Genomic DNA, 14,797 nt, shown 5'->3' with positions numbered 1-14,797 from the left:
ACTTCAGCCAACATCTGAAACAAATCTGAAAAATTGTTTTTGTACAAAAAGCTCACATGGGATCAGAATTAAGAGGAGGGTAATCCTCGTGACATAATCAGATATTATTTCTCTATAAACTGTCATTATATTGTCATATGTCGTGCAATGTTTCAAAACAGCGTCTTTAGATCTTTGAGCTGCACATTTCATTCCAGTTGATTTCGTCTAAAATTAACCTTCAACCACCAAGTCCAAATGCAACTGCATTGTCAATCCATATACAACAACTACAGGGGACACAACACGTGGCGCACATCACATACACATGACAGCGCTGCAGCGTAGCCAGTAAACAAAAGTCCTATCCTCAGTCCTCAGCTATGGACGTTTTTAAAGACATTTGTGGACGTAGTGAAGATGAAACCAAACAAAAGCACACTTCCAAAACTTGACAGTTAAATTGTCTGCTTTGAAAGGCAAGAAACAAAGACAGTGGCCCTGAAAAGTAAATTAGAACATCAACTTACAAAATACAATAGCAAATGAGAAAAACACAACGACAAATCACAAAACACATCAGCAATAACTTCTGATGGAAAAGGTACCAACAAGTCTCGCTGCTGATTGGACGGACCCACTTTAAAATACTGAGAAAACGTGATTTGTTGTTGTGTTTTCATCTTTGTCGTTGTGTTTTGTGATCTGTTGTTGTGATTGCTGCTCCGGGGCCACTGTAAATAACATAATAACACAAAATAAAAGCTTCATGTATGGCTTCCGTCGTCTTCTATCTTTTTTCCTGCACCAAGAAGGTTACTTTTTTTCATCTTTCATTTTCTGTGAGCAGGATTACTCAAAAAGTACTGAGACGATTAAAGTTTGGAGCAGATCCAGGATTTATTTTTGTTTAACATGGCGAGATGAGCTGCTAACCTTGGTGGAGGTACACGCTCTCCATGTGCCCTTCTAGTTGCCTGTTGTTTTCTGGGCAAATGAGAAGGAGGATGTGATCAGATCTTAATTGGATCTGCTTGTGGACGCGGGGGACACGTATTAAGAGGAGGTGTATTTAAATGTAATCAGGATGAAATCATATGCAGCTATGATCTGGTTGTGAAACCCATTTTTATGCCAGGTGTAAATGGAGTCTCAAAATAAGTTTATTGTATGTTTAAACATGAGGAAAAGTGCCGGCGCACCTGTCACACCCTGGTGTTCTGCCTCATTTACCTTCTGATAAATTCATCACGCCTTGAATATGTACAGCGGAAGGTGTTCCTCCACTGCCTGCTCCACATTCATTAGCAATGAATGAATCTGCAATGAGTGAACCTGCAGCTGCATCGCCTCCTTCGCACACACACACACACACACACACCATCACTCCTGTCATTATGCTGAATGCCAGCCCGGCTCAAGCACGTTCTAGGTGCTTCAGATGGGGAATAATTAGTTGTGAAGTATCCGCCTGCTGAGCAGACTTGAAGCAGGGAAAATTTTAAGTAAATATATGTGGGCGGTGCATTGCCACACGGGAAACAGATTCAAGCTCATAAAAGATGAATGTCTGGTGCAGCGGCCTCTACCTGCTGTGAAGAAATCACTGTAATTGTAGCAATATTCCTCCAACCCGTAGTTAAAGGGTCCTATCGGCTAATGGAAGCCTTGGGTTTCCTCTCATAGCAGGAAACGCTGCCTTGAAAGAACATTGTGGTGAAAGTAACAAATATATGAAAAATGAATGTAATTGTAAAATATATTGAAAACAAATTGTACATTAGTTTTTTCGTTTTTCTCTTTTGAACAGTTTCAGTTGTCATTTTTGTAAAGTTTTTATATCAAAAGAAATGTTTCTTCATATCTTGTTTTCATTATTTGTATCTTTTCGATGGCTCGGCTGGAAACAGGATTGTTTTCTTCCATGTGTGGGTACGGGAGTGTGTTCGAACAAAATAGCTCAAAAGCACAAACATGGTAGGAATACGCCACATGATTAGCTCTTAAAGCTGATTTGTAAAAGTTCAATGGTCAAAGTCCACAAAAATAGGTTCTAGAGACAATCTGAAGCTTGTATAGATTAAAAAAAACGATTTCCCATCACATGATGTCATTGCATAAGTGAGATGAGAACAAAGAAATCACATAATGACGTCCTGCATAGTTCAAAACTGCATTTTTCCAGTTATCTCTGCAACCTTTAGGATTATAGACAAAACCTTGAAGCTTATATCGTTTGAAAAATACTTTAAGATCATAAGGGGGAAATGATATCATCACTATAAAGTCAGACATCATATAGTGTCATTTTGAATGACAAGCAAATTTGGGTGACTAGATCCTGAAGGTCTTTTCTGAATGGGAACAACATAAATCCCATTGCTTTTTGGGTAATTTATAAATGATCCAGCTTTAGTATCTAGACTGCTTTCAACTGTACAGGATATATTCTTCTCCACTGAAGTGGCTCTGTTCTATGAGCCTATGTTTATTCCATCCATTCACCTTTGTATGTTTGTAAACAACATTCTGCTATACAGTTACATGAAAGGAAATTCAAATTGAAATTTATATATTTCAACAGATTAAGTATTTGCAGATTTACCAGTGGCCAGTGAAAACAAAAATAAACAGGACAAACTTGGAGTTTACAAAAAAAGGTGTATACGTCTACATCTGAGGATATACATATGCAGCCTCCGGCCCAAACACCGAGCCGAGCTAAGATAAGGTGAGCTGAGCTTCGTGCTGAGTGCACCAAGACAAATCTGACACCAGTCCTCCATCCTGATCCTGACAACCAACAAAAGAAGCTCACCTCAAAATGTCTTCAGTAACTAAACTTCACTGGGTAACTGTGGTCAAATTAATGTCATGCCTCACTCTTCTTGTCACGGTAAAAGTTATCAAATTCACTAGAGCTGGGTGAGAATAGTATTTCAATTTCAAGTTAAATGTATATAAATCCCAGTGAGGAGGTATAATTTTCTGCCTCTGATTTGTAAAATGTTTAGCAAATGTTCCTCACTCTCTGTTCATAAAGACAAGTTTAAAACAAAAACCACTGTCGTTAAATCTAAAAGAAATAATAATGCAAAATGTATTGTGCTAATTATCGATATCAGCTGATATGAAAATGTTTATCTTAATAAACGTATGTCCATATCGTCAAGCTCTGAATTACTTAATACTGTTGTAATGTGCATGTTATTGATCACATATTTAAACCCTATAAACATAGTTCTTTGATATTGTAATTATCATCGTCCAACAGCTCCTTCCAGCACGATCATGCCCCGTGTCATAAAGCAAACATTGTCTCTAACTGGTGTCATGAACATGACCATGAACGTGAGCTCCGTGAACTTCAGTGGCCTCGTCAGTCAACACAATCACCTCCGAGATGTGGGAGATTGGCAGCGTGAACGTGCAGCTGACAAATCTGCAGGAATGATGTGTCGAGTAAACATGGAGCAGAATCTCAAGCCCACGTCGTGTAAATCCATAACAGGGTGGAACTCGCCAGAATGAGTATGAGGCTAATGTCAAAACAATCTCTCAGTCCATCTGCTGTTGTCTGACGATGAATTTCGCTTCTGGGTACAACGGCAGCAAATTTGGGTCAAATGTTCCTCCACACAAAACACAAACAGTGATACTTTATGAATGGTGTTTTAGGTCCAGACGACATTTACGCTAAACTCCAATAAAAGTTACCTTCATGTGAATACAGCTAAATTAAAAAAGCCTGATGAATTCCATTTAAAGTGCTCCACCTCTCTTGCTTTACCTATGGGCAACCAAAGCCGGCTCAATCGTGATTCGCCGAAGCAGGGACCAGAAGCGTCCACCAAATCTGGTCCCTTGTTTAAAGATTCTACATATTCACATACAGAAGCTGTTTATATAGATTACTGAAGTTCCCTGCAGAGTAGATATGACCAAAATATCTCCCGATATCCCTAATTATCACGATAAATGTCACGTTCATGTTCCTCTGAAGTTCAACGACTGAGTTTAGCACCTCAGTGTTGTTTTATTGCCCATCAGCCCTTTAACAGAGTATATTTTACTGTATTAAACTATTTAGAAAGCGAGAAAATGTAGTTTTACTGTCATTTAGCGACACAGCATCAAGTAACTGCTGCTGATCGATGACCGGCTAAGCGCTGACATCACCGACAATGCGTCACTGTCCCTTGGTGAAGCCAAACAAAGTGCAAAAGGCTCCATGAGGGGAAGAGCGCCCGCCACCTGAAAAAGGCCACACAAAACAACCATGACACACGACTCTGCCCCGCTCCCCACCCATCCCTTTGTTCCTGAGCGATAAATATGAGAGCAGCTTTTTGACCTCCAGGAGCATCGCAGTGCTCCGTCTCTGCGCGGCACGTCAGCCCTGATCACAGCACACATCTGAGAACCACGGGACTGTCATAAATGAGTAATGCAGCTGTCAGTTTAGCTCAGTTCCTCACCTTAACATAAAGTGCTTAAACCCTAACACAAGCCTGGTGTCACACTTGCCCTCAGAGAGCAGACAAACAGATCAAGTGGTGTCATGCCTCTGGTGTATTGGTTTAATGATACCAGGAAAAAAATTAACAACACATCCGGAGATACTAAAATGTTGCTTGAAACGAACAGATGGTTTGTGTTATTTATAAAGGTAGGGGCATCCTCCAGGGAGCATGATAGAATGTGTTTACCAAAAATCAGAAAACACATCATCGGATTTTTAAATAAAAATTGTAAATTGGTAAAAAGTTGTGTAAAGATGTGTCAAAAATAATATTTCTTTAGGCCTGAAAGTGGATTTAGTGCAAAATGATAAAGTTTATCCTCTGGAGAACATGATTGTCCTGAGTAGAAATGATCCGCCACACAGACGGTAAATAAAGATGACAGCGCCTTAAATGTGATGCCAAAACATCTGGATCGCCCACTGCTGGCTGGCTCATAGGTCCTAAACCTCCTCCATGTTAGCAGATGGGACAGGGACCGAACTAAAAAAAACATCTAATCACACATTTTGATATAGATAACCTGTTTAATACAGGTCAATGTAAAAAAAAAAAAATACTACAATATTGAAATACTTTACAATGTACTAATCACAAAATAAATATAAAGCATCATAACCGCCCCCTGGTGGTTAGCTGCAGTATAGGTCATAAACATCCTTCATGTTAGTAGATGGGAAAGGGACCGAACTAAAAAGTACACATCAAATAAATGTTATCCCCAACATGTTTTTTTATTATTTTGGTAACTCATAACAGATATGTTGTGTTGTATGTTCAAGTGTATATGTTTCTGATAAGTTTGTTTTAAACGTTTGTCGGTCGAGCGCTTGTATCTGCATCAACTTGATATTGTGGCTCCACTCTAGGATCTCTGTGCCCACTCTAGCTACAAAAGTCGTCAAAGCAAGATGGCGGCGACCATATCCGGGATATTTTGGCTTCATTTTTGTACAGTGGGAGGAAGTGGAGACGAGTCGTCGATCTTTGTGTACAGTTGGTGATTTGCCAAGTGTGAAAGTGGAGATTTGTCCATGATTATAAAGGAAACTTAATCTTGAGTTTTTGTTGAGCTACGGCTACTTTCTGTCTAATTTCAATATTAATTGTTATTTTTGCTTTATTTAGTTTGTTTGCTTCATATATATATATAGTTGCTTTTTGTTGTGTCCATGTGGGTAATGTCAAAGAAATTCAATTTAAATAAATTAAAACAATTCATATTAAATATTTTTGTTTTTAAGGTGAAGAGAAACGAGCACCTTGGGTGAGTGTTACTCAGAAACAGGTGACATATAAAAAGCTGATAAAAAAAGGTGAAATTATACCATCCTGGTCTGGAGACAAAACCTGTTCACAGCCTGAGCTCGTATATCACTGCTCTATGTCTCCTGTCTCTACTTGTGATGGAGGCAGGTTGTGTTTTAATTAACACTTTTTTCTTTTTTCAATTGTTCTCCATGTGTGCTTTGGCTGCGTGCATGCACACACACACACACACACACACACACAAACATACATGTACACAGACACTGATGCAACGAACAGACCCTGTATATTGATGTGTTCTGTCTGAAATCTGACATTTACTGTAAAATCAACAACCAAAGCCCCGATCTGCCGCCCAGTTTACGACATTCTCCCAGCTGCTATCCTGCTAATAAATCCACAGATCACTGTGTGACGCCTGTCTGTCTGTCTGTCTGTCTCTCTGTCGGTTTGTCTGTCTGTCTCTCTGTCTGTCTGTCTCTCTGTCTGTCTGTCTGTCTGTCTCTCTCTGCGTGTCTCTTTGACTCTCTCTCTCTCTGTCTGTGTCTCTGTCTGTCTCTCTCCATCTGCACTTCAATTGCCAGGTGTGTTTCTGAGCACCCTGGGAAGTGCTGTGCCCACTGTCGAGTGCTCTAAGAACAGTTGTCCAGACACCAAACCCTGACACCCCCCTCCCGTCTTAATTTTAAACTGTACTTGCTGTGATGTCACTGATGATGTCAAAACCATGGAACAAATACTACAAATAAAGATGAATAACAGAAAACAGGACAAACCTTTAAAGGTATTTCTTAGTAACTATGACACGTTTGCAAACACTTACTAGTAAAGTTAATATCATCTAAAGCAAAATGGCTGCAATAAATCCTACATTTATTTAAGGTATAATGTTTAGGTTTGTTGAAACGTACTAAGACAATGACAGGTGTTATTTTGAAAATGATATATCTTATTTATAGCTTATTGATGAGGGTGGACACATAAACACCTCACTAAGGAGTCTATTACAAAATAATAATAATAATAATATTAATAATAATAAATAGCATTACTGTATAATACAATTGTAAGATATTACTGTGTGAATACCTTGAGATCATGTATGTTGAGTTTTTGTAATTTAAAATGTAATTAAATTTGGTTAATTGAATACATTTTTCCTATATAAATGTCCATAGGATTTGCCTTTGATTCTGACAGTGTCTTTAAAATCAGGTTCTATAGCAAATATACATATTCATTCATATTATTCGTATATTGATGCATATGGTTTGTACACAATTTCTCAAACAACTTAATAGGATTACATAATTTATTATAACCCCTACTAGTTACCACTATGAATTAATCTGCTGATCATTTCCTTGACGTATCCATTAATCAATTGCTCTATAATATAAATAAAACAGCATAAGATCTGACTTCCAATTGTTTGTGTCGTCCAGTATTTAAGATTCAGTTTACTGTTCAGAAGCCAGGCGAAGCAGAAGCTCTTACAATATAGTGTTTCTAATCCACACACATCAACACACATGTTAATGCAATCAGATTCAAAACAGCTTGATATGAAATGTAAAATAACTCGGTTCATAGAAGCACCGTCTCCATCAGACTACATCTGAGTGTGTATGAGTGCTGGGTCCTGTATGACAGCAGCCTCCTGCACAGTGGAGCTGGGGCCACTCAGCACTTTCTCCTCGCCATGTCCAAACACTGACTCCTGCAAATACAACATACGAAGAAATGGAAACATGCGTGCGTGACAGAGCCGGAGCTGCAGAGCGCGCTGCACCTGTCATGTGCGCCATGAGGAACGGACCTGTTTGCTTGACCTTCACATTACGCACCAGGCAAAACCAGGAGGGAAATATCAACTTCTGCCCAAACCACCAAACACGTCTCTGGGGAAAAAAACAGCCTGTCAAGTGAACTTCAGCACATCTGCTCAAAACAGTCGCTTCAGCCTCCAGCATGAAGAAGCTGGAGCAGCAGCAGCAGCAGCAGCAGCAGCATCCAGGCGTAAAAACTCAGCAGCCTCCAGTCCGGAGCCAGGAGACAGGAGCTCACAGGTGAGCTGGGGTGAAATACTCACAGTGAGAGGCGGCCGAGGCTCCGCTGAAGACGCTCAGAGTGTAAAGGGAAACCATATGCAGCAGAAAAACCATCTTCCCAGGCGTAATGTGGTTTATCCGTGCGTCCGCGGAGAGGCAGAGACAGGGCGGATATTCCTCCTCGCTCCTCCGGCGCGGAGGCATAGAAGGATGTGGAGGAGCAACCCGCTTCCACGACGACACTCCCCGACTGAGACACTGCCTCTTGCTCCCTCTCCTCCTCCTCCTCCTCCTCCCTCCCTCCCTCCCTCTCTTCATTGGAAGAACAGGAGCACTGTGGTGATGCACATGCAGCCGCTGCAACACACAAGCAGCCGATCTACAGAGAGAAGCAGCTGCAGCTCCATACATGTGCACGCGCTCCTGTGAACTTTACACCGACATCACATAAAATGCACACATGTCCTATGTATGTGAAGGCGCTGACAGGTGGATAATGAATCAATATGTGAGCTATACTCTGCAGCTTTTCGTGGATCAGTGTGAAGCATCGTCTCACTGGGAGTTTTGCCATTTTACTCATGTGTTGTGTAAAGAAAAGAAAATGTGCAATGTTTGTATCTCATATTCAAATGTATTTATGGGTTTGTTATTGGCTTTAATAGCATGACTTAACTACAAAAACATAAATAATAGTATATTTTAAAACCAGATAAGATATATGAATATCCATAAGTAATATTTGTTTAATATTTTCCTTTATCATATTTGTTAAATTCTCTTTCTCTTTGTTAGAGCTGATTAACTGGTGTCCATACACCTCCAGGATTGCAATGTCCTGACACCTTTTGCAATAACAACATAGAAATCCTATTTTGCTCTTTAGTAACCATCTTACTTTAGTGCATTTTTGTTAAGCATTGTATGGTTTTATGAGCTTTCATCAATTACATTAATAACAGTTCATTCATTAGTTTGTCTATGATTTACCGAAACAAAGTTGTGCAAAATTGCCTTACATGCATGATACATATTAATTTGCTCTTATAAATCGTATTAAGACACAAATAAGGGACAATGGGTTTCTCAGTTAGCGAAAAGAAATAGTTCATAAAAGTACATATAAGGTTGTACGATAATCTGTCATGTCTATAATTGTTAAAGAGCTGTTTTCCGTCCAGAGGACGTTCTGCCCTTTTCCTGAAGGTGAAACAGTCCATTGGAAAAGCTCTGAAAAAACTAAATGCTGGAGAAAAGGTTTACCACAACCTGATGACCCAGAATGTATCATTATTAATCTATTATAACTGAATATATGTAATAGAGCCATTATTTACACTTCATAAGTTGTATCGTTTGGTGTGTGATCATGACAAACTATCGTTACACACAAAGTATGGCTGAAGCTGAAGGAAATGTTATTGGTTTTTCACAAAACATCTGTTAAACTTCATGGGGGAAAGGACATGTTGAACTATATTGAAGTTTTTTATCTCATGAAGAAACAGAGAGAAATCTTCAAATTCAGTGTAATTCATCCTCTGGGGAACATGAATGTGTGCACAAAAGAATCACATATATGTTAAGTTCACAGAGGGAAGTGTTTGTAGAAAGGTGTGAACCACTAATAACAGCAGGAGGTAGTTTAATGAGACTAGATGAGAATTATGGACACTTGAATATGATTGTTTATGCCGCTGACCCCAGGCCACACTGGTGTCACACCACAGCACCTTCAGTGATAGACTAGGACCGGAGCACCAAGACTTTTCTTTTTGTGGCCATCCAACTGTATAACTCCTCCTGTTGTTTGTTAATCATCAAATTAATTCAATATCATATGAAATATTTTAACTTATTTCAATATCATGTGTAATATTTTCAATTTATTGCAATATCATGTCCAATATTTTATTACAAGAATTTCCTTCTGGGATTAATGAAATCTTATCTTATCTTCTTATATAACATGTTTATTTTTATTTTGATATGTTTGTGTTGTTTATGATGTTTATATTCAGGGTTGTTCTTAAATTATTTGCATGTCATACGATCATATTAATACTGTAACACTTTGTATAGATGTTGGGATGTGTCTGGACCAAAGTGAGGGACCAATGATTATCACCATGCAGCGCCATGTTTTACATGTCACTAAAACAATATTGAGACAAACGGCTAAACTGTTGCACCAGATCAGTAAAATAGGACAAAAATATACGAGATATAGTTGAAGGGATAAATGAGATGGTAATAGTGGAAGACATAGAGCAATAGACGTAGTAAAAATTAACAGAGGAAGCAGAAGTGGTGCATTGTGCAGCTTTATGTGTTTCTCTCCTGGTTTTCCCCTCTGGCTGTTTCACTGCTCATATTACATGGTCATCGTTTCCTCCGAGTAAACACTGCATTTATTTTCTGGGTCTGAGGATGTGTCATATTCTTTGTATTTCACTTTTATTTTGGTGGAGACGTCTACAGGCTGCAGCGTTGTCACTCAGTCCTTTTTTCGGACTAATGTCTTTCTCGGTTTCACTGTCCACATAATGCAGCACTTTGGAGAATGTGTTCACTGCAGAAATAGCATTAAAGTAGATTTTGAATTTATGCTGTAGATGTCCGACAGGCTGATGCTCTTTGTTACTTTTGTTGTTATGGCGAGTTGATAAAATGTCTTTGTTCTCACTATAAATGTCAGCGGCGTATTTTATTCACTTCAAACATGCTTGAAGACACATTTAAATATGCAGCTTGGAATAATAAAATGTGTCTGATAACAGTTGAGTCACTTAAAAATTAAAAATTACTTTTGCACATTGAACTGTGAGCAGACTGTGAATATGCAGATAATTTATTTCTGCACTTTAATCACTGAAAACAAGGCGTCTCCAAATTCTCCAAATAGGTGGTTGCTCGTGTGTGTGTGTTTGTGTGTGTGTTGGCGGCTTCAAGTTTCAATATCACAATGTGTTTAGCTTCATTTCGCACCGTGATTGGTTTTGACGTCATATTTAAGTTGAGCACATGAAACTTTCTTCTTTCTGAAGACAGATGTGAAAATGTTTGACTCTGACACATGAATCAGTCTGAACAGTAAAGGTCAAACATCAAAGATAAAATCAAATAAATGATAAGCGTTGGAGCAGTGAACCATACCCTGCACACACTTTAAATATATATCACTCAATGCTAAGTTCTTTATATCGTACTAATACCTTTTCATTTATAAGACGATGATGAATGATCGATTCATCTAAATATGCTTTAAATTGGGTCTCTAATTATTATATTTTATGAAATGAGTTTATGTTTTCAATCAGGATGTTGCATTCTCACCATATCATCATAAATTATTTTTCAATTTATATAAGCTTCAGGTCTTCTACATGTTTATACTCCTATAGGAGGCACAGATAGCTGGATAATGAAATCTTTGAAATATGCATGGCGTCATTTCTGACTTCATTGTGACTTATTCATTACATTGCTAGTGACATCTTTCAAATCCCTTTTCAGAACATAGCTTTTTAAAAAATGTTTTATCTTGTTTATTATTTTACTGTTATTGTTTTAATGCTGAATTTTAATGTTTTATATCAATATTATTTTATTTGCTCATTTTATTTGCCTTAATCCTGAAACCAACTTAAATGTAAAGCACTTTGTAACAGCATTTTTAAAAGTATGAATCGTTTATTATTATTATTATTATTATTATGAATTATATCACGTCATATGATGGTAACCATTGTCTGATAAATATACTCTTTAGATTGTCTCTGTAACTGAGACAGGTTATATGTGGTTATATGTTGGAAAAGGTTTTTTCGGACCCTAGATTTGTTGACCTTTGACCAATAAGCACCAAAATGTAATCATGTTGAGATAAACTCTAAAGTCATGTTCTCAGCAAGTTCAGTGAATAAATTATTGAGTTATTTTGTACATATACACACGCACACACACACACTGGGGTGCCAGCTTAGTGCATCATAATAAAATACATTTTTGAGAGGAGAATCATTAATTCTACTAATTCTAGTTTTGCTCACAGAAGAAACTCTTTTAAAATTCATGTGGCTAGTTACCACCATGAAGTAAAGGTATGGAAAACGTGTTGTACAAGGTTTACCAAGCATTATTCACATAGTCATTCAAATTAAATTAAAAATGTACTAACATTAGCTCCGATACAGGATGCATTATTCAACACGTTGTGCAATATACAATTCACGCTGCAACACACAACTACGCTGTACTGCAGTACCGGTGCAGATAAAGAAGGAATATATATACTAAGATGAAGTACAGTATATAATGTATCGCTCCTTTGTGGTAACAGACACAGGAACAGATCAGAAAAAAACGAGGAGGCAGTTTTTGAAGAAGCTCAGTTTCATGTGTTGTTCTTCTGCTGCTTTTCCCTCCGGCTCTGACACATATTACTGCTTCCCCACCAACGTCACTTCATTCCACAAGTAAACGCAGAGTTTTGTTTTGGTGCGAGACCGCTCGTCAGATTTGTGGTATTTTATAATGAAAGGAAAAAAACAAATCTTTGAAAACATAAACTTAAAAAAGATAAGGTATACAGTAGTTTAATGTGTGAATATAATGGTAATTGTGAGGAACACAAGAAAAGAGACATCACATAAAAAGTATAAAGAGAAACTCACCCTCTGTAGCTTTATTTTGTCACAGCCCCAGACGTACGCACTGAAAATAAATCCGCTCTCTTTTATCTCCTGGAATTAGTGTTTTGTCAACTGTGTGCAAATACATTTACATTCAAGTCCAGCGTCCTGTAACAGAACGGATATTGAACTGGAAAGTTACAGGAAGGTTCCTGAAACAAACACAGGGACACAGAGGTAGTGCATTTCCTGCCAATTAGAGCCAGTTAACTGCAGCATAACCTTGGGTCATTATTCAGAGCACATGCAGTTCAGCTGAATATGGGAAAATCTGAGATTACAGTTTACAGGCAAATAATAATTATACAAACAATGTGTGTTTACTGTACTTGGGTTCATTGGAAGATAGAACGTTGGAAACAATTCTATTTTTACGTTGTCCTCTATTACTTTATTGCCCTCTATAACTTTATCATAATTGTAATTGCACTTTTCATTGTTGGTACTATGAAATATTTGTAAAGATGAGCAATACGTCTCCACTTCCTGCCACTATCTCATTCATAGCCAGAGTCTGTGATGTAGCAATCAGGGCTCGGAGATATGGTATCGAGACAACCAATTCATAAACATAATACGTTGACATATATCCACCTACTTTTTAAGTGCAATATCCATTCTGCGCACTAACAAAGACATAACCCGTCTTCTATGTTAATGTTTTTATTAGCCTTGTATTTGTTGGTTGTATATTTACTGCTTTCTTAACGTGCACTTTGATTTTGTTTAGTTTGGTCCATGTCCCGTTCATCAACATGGAAGAGGCAGGTTTTATGACTTATGCTTCAGCCAGTCAGCCGGGGGAGATTGAGATGCTTGGCTTCACTCTCAGGGAGCCATCAATCTCCATATAGAGTCTGTGGTCAGGACATTGTCAAAGTACTTACATGAGCTATTGTTGTATCTTTTTACTTTTACATAAACCCTGTTTTAACTGATTACCTGTGTCACTGTGGAGCCGCCAAAGAAGCTGTAAAGTGACAAATTATAATTTTATAAAGTTCAGATGGAAAACGCGTTGGCGAGCAGTCGATTATTGACGCAGAGCAGAGTTGGGATTCATTCGGAGCCACGTTTGTGTCCAATGCTCAACGCTTTCCTTTCAGCTGCATTGTGATCTCCCTCAACTCCTGAGGGAAATATCTGCCTCTTAGCTGCTAAATGCTCCACCGTGCTCAGTATCTATATTTGCTGACTGTGTGCTGCTGGGTGTACAGTGGTATATACAGTCAGTAACAGGGTCACACACAGCAGCAAACCGTGGGTTATTGGAGCTTAGTTTCCTGATGAAAACAGCTGCTTGCTGCAGATATAAATGTTGCTAATGACAACGGCGAGGACAATTTGTGAGCAGTGAAAACAAAGCAAAGAGTTGAAGGATGTTGAGAAAGACTCAATTTAGAGCTGGCATTATAATGCATCTCGTACATGTGATTTTAATCGGATCACACTCAAACCTCGGACAGTCCCCAATGGCTGTCAGTCTGTGTTCAGTGTTTTCATGTGCTATGAAGTCGGAATGTGGAAAAACATGTGCGCTGTAAACAAAATGTGTTTTATTTCTACTGGCATGTGTTTTCTTCATTTGCAGTGCGTTGAGCTCTCTCAGCCACAGTATTTTTCCCTTAAATAGTGTAATGAATATATAATAAATGTGCACCTTCAACAGGGTCACGTTGAAAGCTACTATGTAGAGCTAATTGTCCAGTTATGTTCATAGATTTATAAGTGATGGCATCTTTCTGAGTATATGTGAGTTTTCCCAGTCTGATTATTGACGTACGTCACATCCTCCTCTTGTTTTTGCAGGTCCATGAAAACGACAACAAAACAGATAGAAGAATAAGATACTGTTATGTTCAGGGGAACTGGATGTAGAAATAGATTTTTCTAGCAAAAATAATAAGCTCACAATGAGAATTTGAGAAAACTAAGCTCGCGACAATGTGCTGACAGGCTGGTAGATACAGATACAGGAGTAGAGAGCAGTTCTCTAGAAACTAGGAGTTCCTCATGCAGAGTGTGGCAGATACTGACTGATACGGAGGCAGAGTGCACACGAGGAAACGGGGGAGGAGAGTAATTGTCAGATGAAGGTGAGAAGATGATTCTCAGCACAGAGCGACAAACAGCAGGGCCGGCAGGTTAGAACATTTAAAAAGACACATACTGGTTCAGAGGTCTCGACCCACTGTGACGTCGTCAGCCATCGGTTTGTTTTGAAACCTTGAGGTTCACATCTCATCCAGAACCATCTGGGGCTTTTTGAAACCATATTAGG

General features: G+C 38.5%; 1 protein-coding gene across 1 annotated transcript in view; it reads right to left on the bottom strand.

Moving 5' to 3' along the window:
• Positions 1–8,069, bottom strand: part of LOC118120519 (contactin-associated protein-like 5) — a 95,998-nt gene extending 87,929 nt beyond the window's left edge. Inside the window, exon 1 of the mRNA XM_035175552.2 lies at positions 7,864–8,069. Coding sequence (XP_035031443.2) covers positions 7,864–8,026 — 163 coding nt within the window. The 5' untranslated portion in view covers positions 8,027–8,069. The remainder of the gene's footprint in view (positions 1–7,863) is intronic.
• Positions 8,070–14,797: the final 6,728 nt, after the last annotated feature.

Source organism: Hippoglossus stenolepis, chromosome 13 (assembly GCF_022539355.2).
Source record: "Hippoglossus stenolepis isolate QCI-W04-F060 chromosome 13, HSTE1.2, whole genome shotgun sequence".
In the NCBI taxonomy this organism is placed as follows: domain Eukaryota; kingdom Metazoa; phylum Chordata; class Actinopteri; order Pleuronectiformes; family Pleuronectidae; genus Hippoglossus; species Hippoglossus stenolepis.
The sequence above is the reverse complement of the archived record's forward strand: the minus strand, read 5'-3'. Positions and strand labels throughout refer to the sequence as shown.